At 39.4% G+C, this 7,253-nt stretch overlaps 1 protein-coding gene across 1 annotated transcript; it reads left to right on the top strand.

Annotated features, from left to right (window-relative positions):
- Positions 1 to 3,619: 3,619 nt before the first annotated feature.
- LOC105038829 (uncharacterized) lies at positions 3,620 to 5,059 on the top strand. Its single transcript, XM_010914736.2, has one exon. The coding sequence runs from the start codon at positions 3,858 to 3,860 to the stop codon at positions 4,815 to 4,817; it is 960 nt and encodes a 319-aa protein (XP_010913038.2). The 5' UTR covers positions 3,620 to 3,857; the 3' UTR covers positions 4,818 to 5,059.
- Positions 5,060 to 7,253: the final 2,194 nt, after the last annotated feature.

The following is a 7,253-nucleotide window of genomic DNA, read 5'->3' as shown; positions in this document are numbered from 1 at the left end:
ATTTATCTAAGTCTAATTTTTTGGTAATACATCATCTAAGAAATAAATCTAAGATTTTTGATCGGGTGTGATCGTAAGATGATCTTTGGCTTATAAATTTTTTATCTCTTTAATGGCTATTTTGATACTTATCATTATATAGACTATATCTATATGGATAACTCTGTGCTATTGTGCAACCGATTCGAATTATAGAACAACATCTCTTTTAAAATATTACAAAGCACTAAATGTAACAACTTGTTTATAAGATATAGATACCGCTATTTTGATTATACGAAGCCACAAATGATGCATAACTTTAGATTAAAATTATAATAAATTTTTTATTGTAGTATGAAGAACTAAGGTAACTGATATTTTGCAAACCTAGAACATAAAGAATAACTCAAACAATAATTTTCTTACACAATCATGTTAAATAATTTTAAAAGATGAAATTAATAACAAAAAACTCATATTGGTGCATCACAAGTATTTGAAAAATAGTAATTTATCCATATCTATTGAACAAATTTAAAATGTTACTCATATAACAATTCGATGGATCCAAAACATCAGCATATAAGATGTGCATAGGCACCAACACAAGCCCAATGTGATCAATAGAAAAATATGTAAACCAAGCCCTATACTACTAAATCACGAATGGTTCCACCTGAAGTCATTCTTGCTATCATTTATTTATTTTTTTCTAAATTCAAAATCTTAACATATAATTCTTTATTTGACTGCCATTTTACATTTGATGATTGTACATAATTAGATCTACTTCTTCTACATAGTTAGTTCTATTTGTATGCATAGCTATGTCCATTTTGATGAACTTATTCTCAAGCCTAGTGATTAAAAATAAGATGGTCATAAAAAATTTAAAGCAATTCATGAATGTAGAGTTTTCAGTCATCAAATATTAAAAATACAATTCACGTTAATCCATCTGGGATGTAGACCTCAGTTATCCACAATTTTTGGTCTAACACAACATTTGGGATAAATTCATGTGACGCTTGAACAAGTCAGGCTGTATTATTGAGGCCTTATAATTGAAATGCCGGTTATTCTGAATTATATTTGTTGGTAGCCATTTCTCTGAGCTTTGGGTTGGGTTGATCAAGCCTTTAACTTGAATTTAACCTATGTGCAGTTAGGTTGATAGTTTCAATCCAAGTACAAATCATGTTCGCTTTATGTTAGGCCAACCAAGTGCAAGCCATGGATTGGGCTTGACCCGGCCTACTCATGTTATCCTAGCTCGAGTTTAGCTGCACACCTGCCTCCCTGATGGAATTAGGTATGCCCACCGGCTGAGCCGACTCTGATCGGACCAAAATACTAATCTAAAAAAAAAAAAATCTAAAAATACTATAACCAAAACTAATTATTATAGTCACTAGCAACCATCCCCGAGCCAAGAAAATTGCCTGATTTCCATTGTTTTATCATTGTTTTTAATAATTAATATGGCCATTTGGCATCCCTAAAGCTACCCTCTGATTACTCACAGAAGCACCCCTTGGCCTCTTTTGAAATGACTTCAGAGGAAAGAAATAGCTGGATCCTAATCCATACCAATAGCAAGCCATGGACAAGCAACCATTTTACAATTGCCCAAGGGCTAGGACTGCAAGAACCCCTTCAAACAAAAAAACAAAAAAAAAAAAAAAAAAAACTAAACTAAACTCGAAAAAAATTCCTTTCATAAACAAATATATTTTCTTTTTAAAATTATAAATCTATAATAATATGAGATATTATTATGAATTCTGCTGCTCATGGGTTACAGGAGAGCTCCCAAAAAAAAAAAAAAAAAAAAAAAAAAAGAAAGCCTGCATGCAGTCCATCAACCTCATCCCTAGAATACCAGAGCCCTAGAAGAGACAAGGCCATGTGATGAATCCTTGGTTAGTCCCCAGCTCAACACATGGAGCCAAAATAAATGCATGCTGCGACCCAGTTGCAGTCCATCCAGGGAATTGCACCACATTCCATTCCATGGAGCTTTAAAATATCAGCATGTATAAAACACGAGAGGGGGAACAATCTCTGCTCGCCGCCAGTGTAATCATTCTAAATGATAGCCTTCGGAAGCCCTTCTCCAGACCGCAAAGTAAGCAGCTTCTCTCGCTCCTCCTCTAACTCTAAACCCCCTACGGCATGGTAATCGATTTTTTCTCTCTCATTCTTTATGAGAGGACGAACTCTATAGGGTATCAGTATCGTTCACACGCCATACACACACCTCCAAGCCCATCAATCAAACTCCAACCACCCCCAACACAGAGAGAGAGAGAGAGAGAGAGAGAGGGAGACTGCACTCATTTAATCTTGGAAATGGACGACGGTTCTTTACTTTGACAATGAGACGTCTTAGCTGGCATGCATTGTCTTAATTATATGCTGATAAAAAGCATGAAACCAATCGGTCTCAACGTTTCATTTATGGCCAAATAATCCGTAACGTTTAGAAGTAATTATATATACTTATCAAAAGATAAGCATGAATCTTATACAGGTTATGTATGTGGTAACATAAATATATGGTGCATTACAAGGGAGATAATGTGGCTTGATACATCACTCTGTCGAGATTGCGGGCATTTAGTACATGAAATATCAATATGTCTTTTTTTTTTTATTTTTTGTTTGAGGAAGACCTAATATCAAATATGATATTAAAAAGATTAAAAGAAATTTTCTGATGTAGCAATGCCAGGGACTCATGACACCGGAGACATGTATGTGTTCACCGGTGGAGAAAATAAAAATTGATCTATATCATTGCCCGTCCAATACCAATATAAGTCAAAAATCTCGGCAACACAACAAACATATATGTAGCAAGCGAGCTAGGGGCATGCACGGCTGGCAGCAAAGGTCAACCCTATGGAGTAGAATTGCCACACAAGCGTGCATGCGTGTGGAAGACCAGGGCTGCCGCTCCTATCGATCTCTTATAATAGTTGTTGTGAGGCAGTGGCGTCTTCTCCTTGTTTTTACATGGAATGAGAAGAGACCGGAAGCCACCATCGGGAAACGCAAAGCGCGACAACAATATCACCCCATTCTCCCATGCACATATTCACCGCAGAGGATCCTGACCCTTGTCCCATGCACAAAATCACCGCACGGACGTTCTTAAATCCCCCCCACTCCTTCATAGTCCAACAAAAAATAATATATATATATATAAATCATAATAAAAGAACAACTAAAAAAGTGCACTTCTCTGGTCCTCCTCCCTTCTTTGTCTCTCACCACCTTTTTAAAATCACATCAAATAGTTGATAAAAACAGTACTTCCTCTATAATGACATCTTTTTCTAAGAAAGAACACAGAGAAATCGCCTTTCCAACGTGAAAGTGTAATTATATCTCTTGCTCGTTCTACTGGTTCTATGGTTCCCTTCCAAAATCAAATATATATATTACAGAGATATTCTGATATATATATATATATATAATATAATATTATATTATATTAAATTCTAGGGAGAGAAGCTATTGCCGCCTTGCCGGTAGGGATTCTCTTGGTCCTTTCCCTGGCCAGTTGTAACATTTGCATGAGTGTATCAATCAAAGCACCCTCCACACCCACTACCTCACTCCCCTCCTTAAATACCCCCACAAATCTCCACCTTTCTTCCTACCTTCTCATTTCCCCTCCATTCATCAGTTGCTCGTCTTCCAAAGATAAAGAGAGAGGTGAGAGTTATAGAAAGTCTGTGTTTTGAGTTGGACGTTAGCTAGCTAGAGATGGAGGAGACCAACACCCCCAGAAGAAATACGTGAGCAGCGTTGGCAGCAGCAGCAGCAGCAAGAGAGCGGTGGCGCCCGCGGCGGGGACCAAGGAGGGGATGAGGTACCGAGGGGTGCGGCGGCGGCCGTGGGGGCGGTACGCGGCGGAGATCCGAGACCCCCAGTCGAAGGAGCGCCGCTGGCTCGGCACCTTCGACACCGCCGAGCAGGCCGCCTGCGCCTACGACATCGCCGCCCGCGCCATGCGCGGCCTCAAGGCGCGCACCAACTTCAACTATCCCCCCTCCGCCGCCGCCCCCGCCGCCGCCTCCACTGCCGACCACCTCCTCCTCCACCACCCCTCCGACTTCCCCTTTCCCTCCTTCCCTCCCTCTTCTCCTACTCCCGCCCCATCCCTCAACACTTTCCTCCTTCGCAACCTCATTCACAAGCCTTCTTCCCATGCTTCCTCTTCTTCTCTTCGGCAGCCGGAGTCTCTCAACTGTTGTCCATGTTCCTCTCTCTCATGCTTCACTCCTACTACTAATGCCAATACTAGTACTCACATGGATGGCTTTAATATGAGTGGACCCAGTTTGGATTCCAACTTCTTCTGTACTACTACTAACTCGGATTTGTCTCTCGTCCTTCAGCACCATCAGCAGCAGCCCATTGGCACTGCTGCTTCCCCACCAGCGGCAGCAGCATCGACTACCTGTATCTCTGAACCAGTGGGTCCAGTTCAAGACAATTGGGACTTCTTCCAGTCAGAATCCCCCGAGTCTGGTTTGCTTCAGGAGATCATACATGGCTTCTATCCTCGGCGCAATACTGATGAGCAGCAGCGGAGTGATGGAATGGAAGTTGATAGCAATCATGGCAGTGGAAGTGATGAGGTTGCTGAACAGTTGGGAGTTGGGAGTCAGATGGCGATCAAGAAAGAGCAGCAGGTATTATATGGTACCTTTGAAGGACGGTATGATGTCTCTGAGAACTTCCCTATGGTGCCCCAAGGCTTACTGGAAGACATCATTCAGTACCCGGAGTTCTTTGAGATCTTCTCCACCAAGTTGCACTAGCTAGCCATGCCTATCTGAAGCCAACTATAGTTTGCCTTGTGAATGTAGGGGAGCAAGCCTTGACCTCCACTGACTACTAATCCTTCCTTCTTCTCCGTTCTCTAAATATTTAGTCTGGCGATCATTTTAGTTAACGAAGTAGATTCTGCTTGCTGTATCTGTTGCTGTGTTTCTTAGGCTTTCGTCTCCTTTAGTGTTTTTCTTTTCTTTTTTTTTTTTTCCCACTTGCATTTCGTGCTGGATCAATCTACTATGTTGTGGGCTAATTGATGTCTGCATGCAATGATTAAGCGTTTGGTGATTTGTTCACGGCTCACTCTTGTAATGGAGGTGGTGGGTTTTAACTCTGTTTAACGTATTGTGATAGGGTTGCACTAGTTCCTAAGATGGTTTTTACCAAAGAGGGGCCAGCACTCATATCTCCAATGGCAGTGGTTACAAAGAAGAAGGACAGATATGGGAGACAGAATAGAAATAGTAATTAATCTAAGCAACTCTGGCCTCCACCAGTTTATCCCAAGGAAGTTCGTTAGCCACCGATGGATTAGGAGGAGATGATTATAGTAACCGTGCAAATTAATATATATATATATATATATATATATATATATGTTATATATTTTAAGTGGTCATTTCATTGGTGGTGATAGTTATTATTTCATGGCGACAGCGCAGTGATGGGAAGGTACGGAAACGTAATGTTGTAGTTAATGAAGTTAATATCTTTAAGTTGACCATTAGGACGTCCATGTATTATCTTTTTCCTTTGCTTTTTACGAAGGTTATTTAAGAGAAAAGCTGTCTTTGTCGGGCCTTTTTCTCCTGCATGCACAGCTATGGGAAAACTGAGAGAACCTCAGAACTCCATCTCTCTCTCTCTCTCTTTTCCCCGGGGGTAAGCCGGAGGCCTCGCATTTTTTAGTTTCTTATATCATGGAATTAGAAGATTTTAATCGAGTCATTGAAACTTCTTTCATACTATAATTTACATTTTAATATAACACTGTTATTCCATAATAACGACCTCTCGATTTCCCGTTGTGACGTCGAAAAATTGTGGTGGTCACAAGGGGTTGTAAATAGCATTATCACAGTTAACAAAAGCCTACATAAATACAATAAATACGAGATGTCATAATTTCATATAAAGTTATCAGATCTGGCCAGTTATAAATCTTTTAAGATGTGAGATTGGAGAATTAAAAGTTAGAATTAAGGGCAGAAAAGTAACTATAACAAAATCTACATCTATATACATGTCTTTAAATCCAAATTAAAATAACTTATTAGATGCTTCAGTCATCCAAACTAACACTGTGAGGAACATCTCTGCAAGTCATTCTTTATTAGTCTCAGAGAGCTTATTATGCTCATTATGTAGCTGATGATGCGCCAAAACAAGTGTTGCATGGTCCCTTAAACAAAAGCCGACAAGCTTATCATGTCTTTCATCACTGCAAACTTATCATATAAAATACATATTAGCAAATCTATACGAGCAATATGTGTCATGCCTACAATCAAACTAAACTGTATATCCAAGAATAAAATCATTTTTATGCTTGCTAATGCTTGTCTTGGTATTTGCTCGCCAGCCAATGGGTATGGCGACCTCTGCCCAATTCTTTGCCTCCAACAATGTAACCAACGAATGTCACAATTTCTCTAGCATTTTAACCTTCTGCAAATTAAAATTTGTTTCTCAACCTCCTATTCCTTGTCTTCATGTCAACATTGATACACAAAACCTTTCCCCTTTTCTTCCTGGTATGTTTCCTAGGGTAGGCTGCACGAAATATATACAAATGTTAGTCTCCATAGCATTTTGTGAAAAAGTAAAATATTAGTAATAAAAAAAAAACATTTATGAACAGCTACAATAATAATAAGAATGTTAAGTCAAGGAGCCTACACAACGATCTGCCACGATTTCAGATAAAGAAACGTAGTACTGAATCCATAATGCATCATCCCATGCAAGACAAACAATGGGCTATCCAGACAAAGAGCAACATTAGAAAGCAAATGAATATAAAAGTATGTTTGCACTGCTAGACTCCTATATGAGGTCCCCTACCAACTGTATATTTTGGCTGTTCATGGGTAGGAGATGTAGATGATTAATTGTGGGGATATTGTATGAACATTTGAGGGGGACAAAGGTTGTGAGAGCATGGGTGGTTGGCTGGTCTGCAATCTTTCTTTTCTATCAAAGTCCAACGACCTCTCCACTTCTTCCATAACTCCGCTCCTTTTAAACCTCCCAATCCCCATCCAACCATCTATTACTCCACCTCTTCCATTCAGAATTTATATATTTCCTTTCTCTCTCTCACGTACACACGCATAAAATGTATCTTTTTATATCTTTCCATATTTAGACCTCATATAAAATAAAATCTATTTCCTAATAATCACAAAAGCCATAAGGGGTTG

The sequence above is a fragment of the Elaeis guineensis genome, chromosome 1 (genome assembly GCF_000442705.2).
Source record: "Elaeis guineensis isolate ETL-2024a chromosome 1, EG11, whole genome shotgun sequence".
Taxonomy (NCBI): domain Eukaryota; kingdom Viridiplantae; phylum Streptophyta; class Magnoliopsida; order Arecales; family Arecaceae; genus Elaeis; species Elaeis guineensis.
Note: the sequence above shows the minus strand (reverse complement) of the source record. Positions and strands in the feature narration are given on the sequence as shown.